We start from the raw sequence: 15,225 nt of genomic DNA on the forward strand, positions 1-15,225 counted from the left end.
GATGCATGTGTATTTTGAATTGGAATATAATTGCTTTACAATGCTGTGTTAGTTTCTGCTGTACGACATCATCAATCAGCCATAAGTATACATGAGTCTGCTCCCTCTTGAACCTCCCTCCCGTGATCTCCATTTCACCCCTCTGGTCAGCACAGAGCACCAAGCTGAGCTCCCCGTGCTATCCAGCAGCTTCCCACTAGCCCCCTGTTTTAACCATCAGTTCAGTTCAGTTCACTTGCTCCGTCATGTCCAAGTCTTTGCGACCGCATGGACTGCAGCACGCCAGGCCTCCCTGTCCACCACCAACTCGCAGAGTTTACTCAAACTCATGTCCACTGAGTCGGTGATGCCATCCAACAATCTCATCCTCGGTCGTCCCCTTCTCCTCCCCACTTCAATCATTCCCAGCATCAGGGGCTTTTCAAATGAGTCAGCTTTTCGCATGAGGTGGCCAAAGGACTGGAGTTTCAGCTTCAGCATCAGTCCTTCCAATGAACACCCAGGACTGATCTCCCTTAGGATGGACTGGCTGGATCTCCATGCAGTCCAAGGGCCTCGCAAGAGTCTTCTCCAGCATTTCAGCCATGGTGGTGTATGTGTGTCAGGGAGGCTCTTCAGTTTGTCCCCCTCTTCTCCTGCTGTGTCCACACATCTGTTCTCTATATTTGTGCAAATATTGTCTTAACAGATATACATGGAATCTAAAAAAATGGTGTTGAAAAAACTTATTTACTGAGCAGGAATATAGGCACAGAGGTAGTTCTTAAGCTTTTCGGCGTTAAGCTTTCAAGGCATAAAATACATGGACAATCATTCCATGCATTTTACAAAGTGAAAGAAGCCCATTCAAAAATGCTACAGAAAGTAGGAATTTTACAATATGACACTTTGGTGTAGGTAAATGTTCATATGTGCTCAGTTGTGTCTGAGTTTTGTGAGCCCAGGGGCTGTAGCCTGTCAGGCTCCTCTGTCCATCGATTTCCCAGGAAAGGATACTGGAGTGGGTTTCCATTTCTTCCTCCAGGGGATCTGCCTGACCCAGGATCGAACCTGCATCACCTGGATGTCCTGCATCAGCAGGTAGAAAGTTCTTCCCACTGAATCACCTGGGAATGTAGTAGGAAATATAGAAGAGATTAAAAAGGTCTGTGGTTGCCATGGGTTTCAAAGGAGGGACTATGAATATCCTAAATCTAGAGAACTTTCAGGACTGTGAAATAATTTGTGTTAAACTGTTGTGATGGACATATGTTATTATACATTTATTCAGAGGTATGGAGTGCACATCCCTAAAGAGAAACTTAAGGGTAAACTAAAGAGTTTGTCTATTTACTATCCTTGTAGATTCATCAGTGGTAACAAATGCTCACTCTGGTGGGGAAAGGTAAGTAGGGAGATTGTCCACGTGTGGGAACAAGAGGTATATGGGAAACGTCTATACCTTATTCTCAACTCTGCTGTGAAATTTTTGTGAAATTCTCAACTCTGCTGAATATTTTTTAGAATATATAATATTAGAAAGACGGACATAGTTCTATCTTTAATTTTTCCTTATTCATTATACTTTAAAGATGTGAGAAAATAGAGCTCTCTAAATGGCACAGACAGCAAACTGTAGCAGTTGATTCATAAAACCTAGAAAAACACACACACAGGAAGTAGATCAACGCTCTCACGTGTTAATTCATGTGTAACGTAACTTAAACGACAACACCGATCATTATTTCCTTGGTTGGTCCTCAGCATTTAGGACATCATTTTCAAAGGCATTTGTCTCTGCCCACACACACTTGTTAACCTAGCATGTCCTGCTCAGTTCAGTTGAGTTCAGCTGCTCAGTCCTGTCCTACTCTTTGCGACCCCATAGACTGCAGCTCGCCAGGTCTCCTGCTACCTCTGATTTATTTTCAAAGAAAGCTGTGATGGAAACACCTCCAGGCTCCTGGTCTCTGAAGTTGGAGGTGCTACATCTGCAGAGAGGTGGTCACAATGCAAATCATTTTGTGAAAACCTGTGTCCCCAGGCTGCAGAGGCAGGTGAAAAAAACTAAGGACACAGGAGATCTTTGGGAAGAATTCTGCAAGTAAAGCCTGGCAGGAACCCAAGACCCCCAGCTGATTCCCACCAAACACTCACCTCTCCCCTCCCCTCCCCCAAGGGCGTAGGCACAGGCGAGGACCACCACACCCATCCTAGAAAGAGCCCCTCCCCAGGGAATCAGGTTGCCCTTTGTTTCTAGAAGTTCCCTCCCTAAATCCCTCCTTCCTGAGGTCTCAGATGTGCCAAATGTGATGTTTCCCTCAGGGCCCTGAATGCAGGTCTTCCTCTTGCATTTTTTTCAAAACCCTGGTAGGCTGGGTCAGGTAGCCCAGAAGTAGGGTCCATTGTTTCTGGTGAATTGTTCTGCGGCCTGCTCTCTGTAATGCAAAAAGGAAGGAGAGGAACTAGCAGGGAAGATCTGCCAATAGAGTGGAGCAGCAGGATGTGATTAGCATATCAGGTTAGTCTTGATTACCCACTGCAGATCAGGAACAGAGAAAGTCAGCAAAGAGCTCCGGAAAGGGTGAGAGAAACAAGAAAACGGTTTCTTCTTTTTCACTGCAGCAGTTGCAGGTTAAGCGGCTGTATGGATGCCTTTGAAGGTATTTTCTCAACATGCAGATGTGAGTTTGAGACGTCCTATCGCCACAGAAGACACAGAGTAGCAGGAAGAAGAGGAGGAAATGGCAGCTTCTCAGGTAATTGTCCTGCCCCGGGTCTGGGGCTGTGTCTGCTTTTCCTCCTGACATGCCTGGACTGAGAATCTGCAGACTTTTAGTTCTCTGCTTCTAAGTTTTCTGCCTGGAGTGCTTGTTATCACCTTCTTATTTTTATTCCTTATTTATTTATATTTTTTTAATAGTGAAAACCAGCTCTTCAGGTTTCGTCTCCCTCATATTCCAGAGCCTTTTCTTCGTTGTCTGTATCCTGGCCTTCTATAGAGCATGATGAATTCTCAACATGTAATAGTGACTTTCAATGTTGAATACATTCCCTTTGTGAGAGATCAATACGGGGAGGCACTGGTATCTGAGAATTCCATTGGGATGCGGTTCATTGTTAGGATCTTAGGGAAGTCGGGGAAATGCGGCGATGAATTTACATGTGGATGCAATTCAGCTCTCTAGGACAGGAGTAAGAAAATGCCCTTGTTAATAGAATGAACTCAGCATTCCAGAATTTTTCAGAAGTTAAAGTAGCAGAGACAATCCTCTATACCGATAAGAAAAATATACTAATTAAATGGACTATTAAGATATAGATCATGGGAGGTATATAGGAGGTGGAATTTGAAGAAAACTGACATTTTCCGTGGTAGATTGAGATCATGGTTTTCCTAATATTGCCAAGATGCCTGGCAGTGATAATGCATTTTTCCATGTACTCTTACCCCGTGACCTCTGATGCTCACTGCTTCTGTGAGATTTCCACACTATGAAATTCTTTTTTTTTTTTTTTCCTCTTAAACAAGGATCCTGGAAAGAAAAAGTGGTGGATATGCCTATCACAGTTAATGAGGAAATGCCTTATCTTCTTAGTTACTCTTTGCTTTGAGAAATGAACACTGTCAGCTAAAACAGATGCACAATTTGAGAGATGTGAATTAATTTTATTTGGGGCAAAATGAGGACAGAAGCCCGGGAGACAGCATCTCAGAGAACTCTGAGAAACTGCTCCAAAGAGCCAGTGGGGGAAGGTCAGTACGTGACTTTGGTGAAGGGGGAGTTCAGTGCAATCAAGCACTTACTTTACAAAAGGTTTCCTGCCAGTCGTGAGGAACTGAAGTCATCATTTAGTGGTTTAGTGCTTTTCTAGATATGAAGAGATGCAAGGATTGGGATCATGAAAGCAGTTCCTGAAAATATCGGACTCTAGAATTGATGCTTTTGAACTGCGGTGTTGGAGAAGACCCTTGAGCGTCCCTAGGACTGCAAGGAGATCCAATCAGTCCATTCTGAAGAGATCAGCCCTGGGATTTCTTTGGAAGGAATGATGCTAAAGCTGAAACTCCAGTACTTTGGCCACCTCATGCGAAGTGTTGACTCATTGGAAAAGACTTTGATGCTGGGAGGGATTGGGGGCAGGAGGAGAAGGGGGCGACAGAGGATGAGATGGCTGGATGGCATCACTGACTCGATGGACGTGAGTCTGAGTGAACTCTGGGAGTTGGTGATGGACAGGGAGGCCTGGCATGCTGCGATTCATGGGGTTGCAAAGAGTCAGACACAGCTGAGTGACTGAACTGAACTGAAAGACTTGTTCCACCAGATTCCTTGGAGCAGAGTGCCTCAATCCACCCTGAACTCCCTCGAGGGGATTGAAGTAAGTTGCAGCACCATAGGGTTCATTCTCCCCAGAGGCAGGTGGCAAACGCCCTTGTTGTTGCTCAGTTCAGTCACGATGTACTCTGCATAGAAGTTAAATAAGCAGGGTGACAATATACAGCCTTGACGTATTCCTTTTCCTATTTGGAACCAGTCTGTTGTTCCATGTCCAGTTCTAACTGTTGCCTCCTGACCTGCATAAAGATTTCTCAAGAGGCAGGTCAGGTGATCTGGTATTCCCATCTCTCACAATTTTCCACAGTTTACTGTGATCCCCACAGTCAAAGGCTTTGGCATAGTCAATAAAGCAGAAATAGATGTTTTTGTGGAACTCTCTTGTGTTTTCCATGATCCAGCAGATGCTGGCAATTTGATCTCTGGTTCCTCTGCCTTTTGCAAAACCAGCTTGAACATCAGGAAGTTCATGGTTCATGTATTGTTGAAGTCTGGCTTGGAGAATTTTGAGCATTACTTTACTAGCATGTGAGATGAGTACAATTGTGTGGTAGTTTGAGCATTCTTTGGCATTGCCTTTCTTTGGGATTGGAATGAAAACTGACCTTTTCCAGTCCTGTGGACCTGCTGAGTTTCCAAATTTGCTGGCATATTGAGTGCAGCACTTTCACAGCATCATCTTTCAGGATTTGAAAGAGCTCAACTGGAACTCCATCACCTCCACTAGCTTTGTTTGTAGTGATGCTTTCTAAGGCCCACTTGACTTCCCATTCCAAGATGTCTGGCTCTAGATTAGTGATCACACCATCGTGATTATCCTGGTCGGGAAGATCTTTTTTGTACAGTTCTTCTGTGTATTCTTGTCATCTCTTCTTAATATCTTCTGCTTCTGTTAGGTGCATACCATTTCTCTGTTTTATCGGGCCCATCTTTGCATGAAATGTTCGCTTGGTACCTCTCCTTTTCTTGAAGAGATCTCTAGTCTTTCCCATTCTGTTGTTTCCCTCTATTTCTTTGCATTGATCGCTGAAGAAGGCTTTCTTATCTCTTCTTGCTATTCTTTGGAACTCTGCATTCAGATGCTTATGTCTTTTCTTTTCTCCTTTGCTTTTCACTTCTCTTCTTTTCACAGCTATTTGTAAGGCCTCACCAGACAGCCATTTTGCTTTTTTGCATTTCTTTTGCATGGGGATGGTCTTGATCCCTGTCTCCTGTACAGTGTCACAAACCTCATTCCATAGTTCATCAGACACTCATCTATCAGATCTAGGCCCTTAAATCTATTTCTCACTTCCACTGTAAAATCATTAAGGATTTGATTTAGGTCATACCTGAATGGTCTAGCGGTTTTCCCTACTTTCTTCAATTTAAGTCTGAATTTGGTAATAAGGAGTTCATGATCTGAGGCACAGTAAGCTCCTGGTCTCGTTTTTATTGATTGTATAGAGCTTCTCCATCTTTGGCTGCATAGAATATAATCAATCTGATTTTGGTGTTGACTATCTGATGATGTTCATGTGTAGAGTCTTCTCTTGTGTTGTTGGAAGAGGGTGTTTGCTCTAACCAGTGCATTTTCTTGGCAAAACTCTAGTCTTTGCCCTGCTTCATTCTGCATTCCAAGGCCAAATTTGCCTGTTACTGCAGGTGTTTCTTGACTTCCTACTTTTGCATTCCACTCCCCTATAATGAAGAGGACATCTTTTTGGGTGTTAATTCTAAAAGGTCTTGTTTAATCACTGGCAATGCTCTTGGCAAGTGCCGATTTGTAGTTGACAACACTCCTGTGTGTTTAGTAGGGATGCTGGGATTTGGGAGTGGGGATTTTCATCACTCAAGCCCAGGTCTGATCATTTCCAGTACACTCCATGCTCACATCACAGATTGAGTCTCATCACATTTCTGTATTTCCCAAAATGTTTACAAGAATCATATTACTGCGAATCTATGTTCAACTGTGTTAAATTTTAAAATATAGTTCCATGCAAATGGTAGATTGTTCAGGAAATTAAAAAACTCAGAACCAGAGCTGTCTGTTTTTTTAATCACTATGTATGTCTGCACCCTAGTCTATTTTAAAAAATTAAAATAATATTGTCACACGAGTGTATGTTCCTCAGTTCTTTGTCTCGTCACAACAAAGATTTGGAGCTATGGACATTAAATCCCTCAGTGCATCACAGCTCTCGGGTCTTGGACAAACTGTGTTATAGCTCTTAGTCAAATCAGTGTTACAGCTCTATTTTATTTAGAAGATAGCAGGAGAATCCATCCTCGAAGTGTGAGGGCATGCCAACCCAAAGACTTGAAGAGAGGAAATTGGAGGAGCTCATGGGGGAGGGAGAAAGAGAAAAAGAGCATAGACGCGGGAGAGAAAAAGAGAAAGGTTTTGGCTCCTCCTTTTATATGTTTTCTCCTTGACCTGGGCCTGCCTTATGCAAATTGGGTTTAGCCAGGAGTGCTGTTTGTTCTACCTGAAGTCTTCACTCTTGTCCTTGGACCTTTCTTTGACCTTCCTTGTCTTTTAGTCTCCGCCATTTTGGACTGCTTTTCCTTATTCTACCTACCTAACAATATCATCCTCAAATATTTATGTACATTTTCAGTCAGTTAAAAATTATCCTGATTTTATTGACATGACTATTTTTCTCTTAATAAGTATACAGTCCTATTTTAGTGTATGTCTGTATGAATGAACATGTTAACATCATTTGACTGATCTTTTCTTTTTCTTTTTTGAAGATTCCCTGAAGCAGGGAATAGCTACCCACTCCAGTATTCGTGCCTTGAGAATCCTGTGGACAGAGAAGCCTGGCAGGCTACAGTCCCTGGGGTTGCACACGACTGAGTGACTAACACTTTTCTTGTTTTTAGTATTATTTACAAATACAGAAATTTCTATAAACTTTCATTAGAGTTAGCTCTGTGCATTTGTCTGGGTTTGATTAAAGTCTAGAGTCACAAACTGAAGTAAACGTTGCTGCTGCTGCTAAGTCGCTCCAGTTGTGTCTGACTCTGTGCGAACCCATAGACGGCAACCCACCAGGCTCCCCCGTCCCTTAAGCTGTCATTTAAAGAATGTTTGTAAAAATATTTGCCAAAAGATGCTACAGCAACATTATTGATTTTAAATTATTTCTGTTATACATTCAAGACTCTGAAAAATGTCAAAAAAAGAGTAGTATATACCAGATCATTAAAATGATTCTTGTCGCCGAGGCTACTATCCTATCAGACCTGTAAAATCTGTTAAGCACTTAAAGTTCAAAGTTAAATATGAATTCTTTGCTTACTATTCTACTTCGTTGCTGTTCACACATTGTCACTCATGGAACAGAAATTTCAACATTACTAGTTCAAATAAGCTTGTGAAAAATGTGGCACATTGAGCCCACTCCAGAACATTTGGATCAGGAAGTGCTTTGAAAAAATATTTCCTGTTTCTTTTGATAGACAGTTTATCATCTGTCAACTGAGTACAACACTCAAAAATAAATATGCCAATGTTGATCTGATTATAATTTATCTTCCAAATCAGAATAATTTCTGTAGTGGTTGATGGATCGTATCTCATCCTCTTTTCTTGGGGTTAAAAATGTGGTAGAAGATACTACTGTGTAAAAATTATATTCCTGTGTAACACCAGACATTCTCCTAAGTCAAAACCATTTCTCTTGCTGGTTTCCTCTTGGGTCACATTAGGAAGTCTTCCCATGGCAACATGGCACCTGTACTTTGTATTTCAGGGACGGCTGACATTCCAGGATGTGGCCATAGACTTCACTCAAGAGGAGTGGGAATGCCTGGACCTCGGGCAGCGAGAATTGTACAGGGACGTGATGTTAGAGAACTACAGGAACCTGGCCTCCTTGGGTGAGGATAACTGCCTTCCAGAATCCTTTATGTACCCACTGGGTTTTGGTTCCTGTATTTCTAGAATGTCTCCTAGAATCTTCTGCTCCTTATAATAGTTTCAGATCCCTGCTTTCTATGGGAAAATGGATATTTATGAGTTGAGAAAGAAGACTTCAAGATGATTCATTATGATTCTCACTTTTCCTTGATGGAATCTGCCTCTTTCTTCTAGGTTAGTGGTAATTCTGTAGGTTCTGTGGTATAAAAGGGTGCCACTCTCCTTTATAAATCAGATTTCTCCTACTTACTTACTTTGGCCCTAGTAGTACTTGACTAGAATCTCAGGTTTTTTCTTTAAGTATTTGTTACTTATAAAAGTGCTTCTATAAAGTATTTGGGGATATAATTTTCTAGGCTATATTAACATTCAGCCACGCCTTCTCTAGAATGTTAATAATGTAATGAGCAAGATTCCAGTCGTGTCTGACTCTTTGCGAGCCTATGGAATAGTCCATGGAATTCTCCAGGGCAGAATACTGGAGTGCGTAGCCGTTCCCTTCTCCAGAGAATCTTCCCAACCCAGGCATCAAACACAGCTCTACCACAGTGCAGGTGGCTTCTTTACCAGCTGAGCCACCAGGGAATTTTAATACAGCTTAGGAAATTATGTCCCCAAATATTTTAGTTCTAGGCTCTATTAACATTCTACCATGCCTTCTCTGGGCTTCCCAGATGGCACTAGTGGTAAAGAACCTGCCTGCCAATTCAGGAGACATAAAAGAAGTGGGTTTGACCCCTGGGTTGGGAAGAACTCCTGGAGGAGAACATGGCAACCCACTCAGTATTTTTGCCTGGACACTCCCATGGACAGAGGAGCCTGGGGGGGCTACAGTCCACAGGGTGGCAAAGAGTCAGACAGGACTGGAGAGACTTAGCACATGTGCCTTCTCTTCTCACTTGAATACATATTAGATTGGAAACTGATGAATCTCTAGCAAAACAAATATTCCTTTTCCTGATAGCAGGTCTTGTGGTCTCTAAGCCAGACCTGGTCACCTTTCTGGAGCAAATGCAGAATCCCTGGGATGTAAGGAGACTGGAGATGCCAGCCATATACACAGGTAGGTGTGAATGGATGGAGCCGATGAGTCAACGACAGGTCCAAGGATTAGTGAGGAATTCATCCTTTGTCATGTGGTTTGGGAAGATCTGCTTCAATGGAAATGATTGTAGAGAAGTCTGGGTTTCTTTCTGTTGCTGTCATAGGCGGATATCACCTGCCCCATTCTGTCATTTAAATCATTCCTGAATTCATCTCCAGTGATTACTTTTCTTAAACACAGTGAGAACTGAAACCCTTCTCTTGGCCTGTGACAACCTGCATGAATCGATTACTGTTCCATTTCTTGGGTTGGGGTGGGGGTCCTAGGAAAACTGCACATTTCTGAAAAACTCTAAGACGCTCCTATTAAAATTTCTACCTCTAGATGGCAGTGTGTGAGTGAAATTATAGACATACTGCCAAAGTTCTGGGAATATTGGGGACAGAGGTTTTTTGTTTTTCTGAGTTATAATTTCTAAAACACTGGAAGCTTCAAATAGGATCTTGTAAATTTTAAATTCAAGTAATTTCTTCACTGCATAAACCAAAACCTCCCCAAAGAGAAAGAATGCCAATCTCAGGGTTACTTCAAAGTGTCTGTTTTCTTCCTATGAACTCATATGAAATGTTAAATGTATTTGCCCCAATGCCTCAATGCTAAAAGACTTGAACATATTCAATTAACTCAAAAAATTTTCAAATAAATTGGCATAAGAGCTTAAAACATTTTCCAACATATTTTTAATGGTTTCAAACTATTACAATGTTTAGATAATATAATCTTTTTAAAACATTTTTATTGGAGTATAACTGGTTTACAATGTTGTACAGCAAAGAGAATCCATCTTACGTATAGATATCTACTCTTTTTAAGATTTCCTTCCCAATTAGATCTCCACAGAGCATTGATAGTGTTCACACCACACTTTGAAAGTCTCATTTCTTAATTTCTCAAGAACTGCTTCTTTATTTAATTAATCTTGTTATCAGCTTCCCCAGACATTGTCCTACATGTCCGTGCTTTCTGATTAGACCTATGTCAGTATCATTTATGATTTTTATATTGAAACATCATATAGAACGTGCTAAAATAAAAAGTGGGTTAAAGAATTAGAGGGCACCTGGTGGCATCAGCATTTAAGATGACTTAAGTGGAAGAGTAATCATTAGACTGCCTGTCTCTTCTTTATTTAGTGGTTGTTGTAGCTTTTTGTCTTGCTCCTTCCTCTACACCATACTTCTTTGTCCTCTCATCTTGTCACATTTTCTGGGTCTGTGGTCTGTTCTGTAGGCTGCAGGATCCTAGCTCCTTTTGCTCTGTTGTCTTCCCCCTAGAGGGTGAGGTTGGTCCACAGGCTTGTACCCTTATCCCCTTGGTTTGGGATTTGGTTGCTGTTATTGTGACGTGAGCCTCCCCTGGATATTGACGGGAGCTTCCCCTTGGCTCTGTGGTTGTCACTGCCCTGTCAGGGGTAGGGTCTGCTCCCTGGTTGGTGGAGAAGAGCCCCAAGATCCATTTCTTCACTGTGATTCTGATCTCTGGTCAAGGCACGTAGGATTGGAGGACACCCACTGGGAGAGAAGCCACTAAGGATTGCTCCTCTGGGGATGTTCACCTTGGATGTGCTCATGTGCTGTGTGAGTCTCATGTGATCCCATGTTGGCACTGCTCTTGGCCCCCCTTCAATCATGGGCATGCTGGCACATGGCTCTGGTGTCTCTCAGATGTTGTTTTCACTGGAACACCAGCACAGATCCAATGAACTAAGATCCCAGAATTGTATTCATGGAGCTGGACCTGCTGCGGCACTATGGGGGCAGCTCGGACTCTGGCCTGGCCCCACCCCCTAGTATACATCCCCACAAAGTCTACAGCTGCTAAAGCTACACCTTCCATGACTGGGGGAGCCCTGGTTGTCCATTCAGATGCTCTAGGGGCTGAGATGAAAAAGCCAGTTGCAGGTATAAAATCATGGTTTGTACAATCGTGAGGAGAGACTTCAGGTTTTCTTCCTTAAACCTGGGGCTCAGCTGAGCTTTCAGCTCCTTCTCTGTGTGTGGGCCACCCACAGGTGTCTGCTCCAGAGGCTGCCCCAGAGCACAGGACTCTGCTAATTGTGGAGGAGGTACATGGCGGGAGACTGTGGCTGGAGCTCAGTAGAGCCCACCCGGGTGGTGGCCCTTCCTAGTGCTGGGTGAGGAGGGGCCAGCACAGGGGGAGAGGGGCTGCAATGGTGGGTCTTCCCTTTGGGCATCACTCAACAATGGCACTCTGCTCTGGTGGTTCAGGCTTCCTCCACAAGCATTCTTGTTTATAGAGCTCCTCCCTCACCCCTGTCCCCTCAGGATGTCTCCTCACAGCCCACAGCAGTCCTCTGCCTGGGTCTGCTCTCCAGACCCCACATTTCAGCACCCAGCCTTTGTCCACAGCAGTGGACACCCTCTCAGGCTGGGCGGGCAGGGTTGGGATCAGTACCCTGTGCACAGGTCTCACTCTGTCCTGCTGCCACAGACTGTTGCCGTGTTCTCTTCCCACAGAGAATGAGGCTCCCTTTCTGTCCCAGCTGAGCTCACACCAGCCCCAGTAGATAAGAATAGTAGATAAGAAAACTTTCATTTGGTATCTTTCAGCTGTGTCTTCTCACAACACCTGTGGTTTGATGTCAAAGAATCCAAGATTAGAAAATTTAATCCAAAAAGCAAACCTAGGAATATATGAAAGAGCTCACGTTGGAAACGAACATTTAATGAAAGACCAGGAACATACAGGGGTATGTGAAAGACCTAGAAGGTGTTTATATGGACAGAAAGAAACCGAGACAGTTTCACACAATGTGGACATTACTGCCCAAAGAAGTGAGCAATGTGAGTCAAACTGCAGAAAACACCCATTTCAGTTATCAACATCTGCAGAGAAGTGTATCTCTTCAAGCAAAGGCTTAAATCATTTTTTGAAACATACACGTTCTCTGAAGGGAAATGTGGAAAATCGGGAAAGTCATCCAGTCTCTACTGCAAATACTCATGCAAACCGCTCTGAACACAGGCTTCGATTACACATACATTCAAGCACGTCTGAAAACCAGAAAGTTAAAAATGATGGGGAAAACTCACAATATAATCAGTTTGAGGGATCTGTGAGCAAGGGGTCATTATTCTTCCACCAACAGACAGTTTCTCTCTGTTCCAAAATGTGTAATGTTGATAATAATGGAAGAGAGTTAATCCCACCATCATTGTTCAATACACATCATGATACGGTTAATACAGAACAACTTCTCACGTGTAATTACACGAGTCAGGCCTTAAGTAAGAGCTCTACACCCAATAATTACAAGCATATTTATGATGGAGTGAGAAGCCATTCATGCAATGAAACTGGGTGTAAAACTGCAGAAGACTCTCACCCTATGAAACATCAGGGACCTCAATCTTCAGACAAAGATTCTGAAAATAGTACATGGAGGAACATCTTTTATCAAGCATCAGGTTTTCCACTAAATGAGAACACACATACTGGAGAGAAGACTTACAATTGTGAATATGGTCATGTCTCTAATCAGCCTTCAAATCTCACTCAACAGCAGAGTATTCAGAATCCGCAGAAAAGTTACAAGTGTAAGCAATGTGAGAAAGCCTTTACTAACTCATCCAGTCTAAGTAGACACAGGAAAATTCATTCAGGATGGAAACCTTTCAAATGTACGGAGTGTGGCAACACCTTTAATCAGAATTCAGAGCTTAGTCAAGATCAGCAAATCCACACTGGCAAGAAACTTTATGAATGTAAAGTATGTGGAAAAGCATTTATGTCTCACTCAAACCTTAGTCAACATCAGCGAATTCACACTGGGGAGAAGCATTATAAGTGTACAAAGTGTGGCAAAGCCTTTAATCAGAAGGCACATCTTACTCAACACCAGAGAATTCATACTGGGGAGAAGCCTTATAAATGTAAGGATTGTGGCAAAGAATTTAACCGGTGCTCCGGGCTTACTTGCCATCAGAGAATTCACACTGGAGAGAAGCCTTATAAATGTAAAAAATGCGGAAAAGCCTTCAGTCACCACTCAAGTCTTATTCAACACCAGCGAATTCACACTGGGGAGAAGCATTATAAATGTACAAAGTGTGGCAGAGCCTTTACTCAGAAGTCACATCTTACTCAACACCAGAGAATTCATACTGGGGAGAAGCCTTATAAATGTAAGGATTGTGGCAAAGAATTTAACCAGTGCTCAAGTCTTACTTACCATCAGAGAATTCATACTGGAGAGAAACCTTATAAATGTACAGAATGTGGGAACTCCTTTAGACAGAACTCAACTCTTACAGAACACCAGCGAATTCATACTGGGGAGAAGCCTTATAAATGTAAGGATTGTGGCAAAGACTTTGTTAAGAACTCAGGTCTTACTTACCATCAGAGAATTCATACTGGAGAAAAACCTTATAAATGTAAAGAATGTGGAAAAGCCTTCAGGGACCAGTCAACTCTTACTCAACACCAGCGAATTCATACTGGAGAGAAACCTTACAAATGTAAAGAATGTGGAAAAGCCTTTTTCAAGCACTCACATCTTACTCAACATCAGAGAATTCATACTGGAGGAAAAACCTTACAAATGTAAGGAAAGTGGCAAAGGCTTTAAATCAGAGCTCTCACCTTATTAGACACCAGAGAGCACGTACTGGAGAGAAACCCTCGTAATTAGTGATGGAAGAGGTTTGTCCTAAACATACACTTCAGAAAATACAAGACCATATTAAATAAAAAGAGAAGGTATGACATAAAGAAAATGTAGAAAAGTATTTAATAAAAATTAAATCTAAATAAAAATTAAATCTAAATAAATCTAAATAAATACCAGAAGTTGCACACTAGAAAAAGTGAAAGTTGCTCAGTCGTGTCCAGCTCTTTGCAACCCTATGGACTGTGTCCATGGAATTCTCCAGGCCGGAATACTGGGGTGGGAGGCAGATTCTTTACCAACTGAGCTATCAGGGAAGCCTGCACAATAGAAAGCATTTCATCAATCCTGTTTTTTGAAATTCCTCTTCAGGAGAAGTATTGTAGATAGTAATCCATAGTTAAAACAGATAGAAAATTGATATGTTAGTATGGATCACAAGATGAAGGTTGGTATTTAGAAATGTACAATTATTAGCAATATGTCTTGGTTTATATTGACATGATTTGTGATTATTTGAAAACCAAAATAAATGTGATTCAACTCTTATATTACTCCATGCTGCTATGCTTCATTTCTAGTTTGTATGCAAAGTTATGTTTTTGATAGATGCTGTCTCAAAGATGAGACAAGGCCTCCTATCCTAGGGAGAAAACATTTATATTTATTCTCCATTAGAAGATTAAGGACCCAGTAATGTAACCTGTACATCTAAATGGAGGTGTTAGCCATTCATGTCAAACATCCCTATAGTTCACCATGAGGTAAGTGTTCAGGGAGTAATTCCACATATTAAAGTAGGATGTACATTTTCAATAGTTATGTCACTTGCTTTTTAAGTAAAATACAATGACAGTTCACTGAAATCTTGATGTATCTTTATACTATCAACAGAAGTCATGAATATTAGTTGACATGTTTCAAATAAAGACACCTCTGATCCCCTAGAAATGTATGGAAACTCCTCCCAGAAAAGTCATGTAATTAGTGTATGTTTTGTTTCGTAAACAATTAACCTCCATTTTGTAACCATAGGAATCACAGTTCTCAGATCATTGTATCAGAGGAATGAATATCGGTGTTTATGCTTGTAATCTGTATTTTATTCAGTTACACAGTGGGTTGGAAAAGGTTTTATTCTGACTGTGTGATATGACATGTTAATAAAAGTGGATGGTTTCTTGTGATGAAGTTGGTGTGTAATGAAGTGTCAACCTACTGATTTAAGGTTGAAGGGAAAATACCTAACAATAAACTCTTT

The 15,225-nt window shown here is 41.8% G+C and overlaps 1 protein-coding gene across 3 annotated transcripts in view; it reads left to right on the plus strand.

The window, feature by feature from the left end:
• Positions 1-2,321: 2,321 nt before the first annotated feature.
• Positions 2,322-15,225, plus strand: part of LOC114117905 (zinc finger protein ZFP2-like) — a 53,435-nt gene continuing 40,531 nt past the window's right edge. The window contains exons 1-5 of one of the 3 annotated variants that reach the window (XR_009596382.1): positions 2,322-2,500; positions 2,605-2,738; positions 8,063-8,189; positions 9,194-9,292; positions 11,905-15,155. Coding sequence is in view for 2 of the 3 variants with exons in the window: in XM_060398794.1 (XP_060254777.1) it covers positions 2,724-2,738; positions 8,063-8,189; positions 9,194-9,292; positions 11,905-13,904 (2,241 nt within the window). In the remaining variant the exon portion in view is untranslated. Of the gene's footprint in view, positions 2,739-8,062; positions 8,190-9,193; positions 9,293-11,904; positions 15,156-15,225 lie in introns of those variants that run through there. The other 2 variants (XM_060398794.1, XM_060398793.1) reach the window with 2 other exon arrangements.

This window comes from Ovis aries, chromosome 14, assembly GCF_016772045.2.
Source record: "Ovis aries strain OAR_USU_Benz2616 breed Rambouillet chromosome 14, ARS-UI_Ramb_v3.0, whole genome shotgun sequence".
Taxonomy (NCBI): domain Eukaryota; kingdom Metazoa; phylum Chordata; class Mammalia; order Artiodactyla; family Bovidae; genus Ovis; species Ovis aries.